General features: G+C 36.9%; 1 protein-coding gene across 1 annotated transcript; it reads right to left on the bottom strand.

Moving 5' to 3' along the window:
• Nucleotides 1–303: 303 nt before the first annotated feature.
• LOC139311056 (large ribosomal subunit protein eL21-like) lies at nucleotides 304–865 on the bottom strand. Its single transcript, XM_070935386.1, has one exon. The coding sequence runs from the start codon at nucleotides 829–831 to the stop codon at nucleotides 349–351; it is 483 nt and encodes a 160-aa protein (XP_070791487.1). The 5' UTR covers nucleotides 832–865; the 3' UTR covers nucleotides 304–348.
• Between the last annotated feature and the right edge of the window lie 215 nt (nucleotides 866–1,080).

Here is a 1,080-nt window from a genome sequence, read left to right on the forward strand (position 1 = left end):
GTCACATGATCTATCTATATTTGTAAAATATACTCCCCCTCTATGTGTATTTTAATTTGGTCTCTGACCGCAATAAAAAGCTTACTTACTTACTATATATGGTTTGCTTATGGAACGCTATGAAGATTGCATCTGAATTTGAAAATGGAAAAATTGCATTGGTGGATTTATTTAATCTTAGCAGCCAAATTAATAATTGTGCATCATTCAGAAATTAGGTAATTAAACAATAAGCTCACTTCAGTTACATTAGAAAAAAAATATAGAGTTAAATTAAGGAAATATCAGAGGCAGGAACCACAATTTTTTTTTTTTAACTTCAAAGGTATTTTATTTTGTTCATACACACTATGCCGTGAATTCATAAGGAATTGGTTCCAGCAACTCTGGCTCTTTGCCATTGGTTCTAACAAAGTGAGCTTCTCTTGGAGGTGCAGGCTGGCGTTTTAACTCAAACCAAGTGCCCTTTTCCTTTGCTTCCTTTTTCTTCCTTTCATTTTCCTTCACACGCTGCAAAAAACTGTCTCTGCTCTTAGAATGCTTAATGTGCTCAATGCGCACGTTGATTCTCTTAGCAAGGATCTTGCCTTTAATCTTCTTGTTCACAATAATGCCCACAGCATGCTGAGTAATGTTATATACTCTTATAGTCTTACCATGGTAACATTTGTGGGGCATGCCTTTTTGAACTGTTCCTGTGCCCTTAATATCAACAATATCGCCCTTCTTGTAGATTTGCATGTAGGTAGCAAGAGGGACAACACCATGTTTGCGAAAGGGTCTTGAGAACATATAACGTGTCCCTCTCCTCTTTACCTTTGTGTTTGTCATCTTGACAGATCACTGCAAGATGGCACCCACAGGCCAAAAAGGAACCACAAATTTTTCAAACTTGAAAAGATGTAATAGTTGATGTCAATAACAATAGATTTAAGGTATACTTTAGGTCTTCCTTTATAGTGTCCAGCCAATTGGTACTAACCTGGTCCCTTCTCCTTTTTCCACTGATCATTTCCAGCATGATTGATTTTTTGGGTGAGTCAGCTCGCATGACATATGATAGCCTTTGTTTGACGATCT

This window comes from Pituophis catenifer, unplaced genomic scaffold (assembly GCF_029215685.1).
Source record: "Pituophis catenifer annectens isolate HBS135680 unplaced genomic scaffold, rPitCat1.0.hap2 SCAF_2, whole genome shotgun sequence".
Lineage (NCBI taxonomy): Eukaryota > Metazoa > Chordata > Lepidosauria > Squamata > Colubridae > Pituophis > Pituophis catenifer.

What these genes read in the sequence shown, in the direction of transcription:
- LOC139311056 (XM_070935386.1), bottom strand. Translation starts at nt 831, where the DNA reads ATGACAAACACAAAGGTAAAGAGGAGAGGGACACGTTATATGTTCTCA.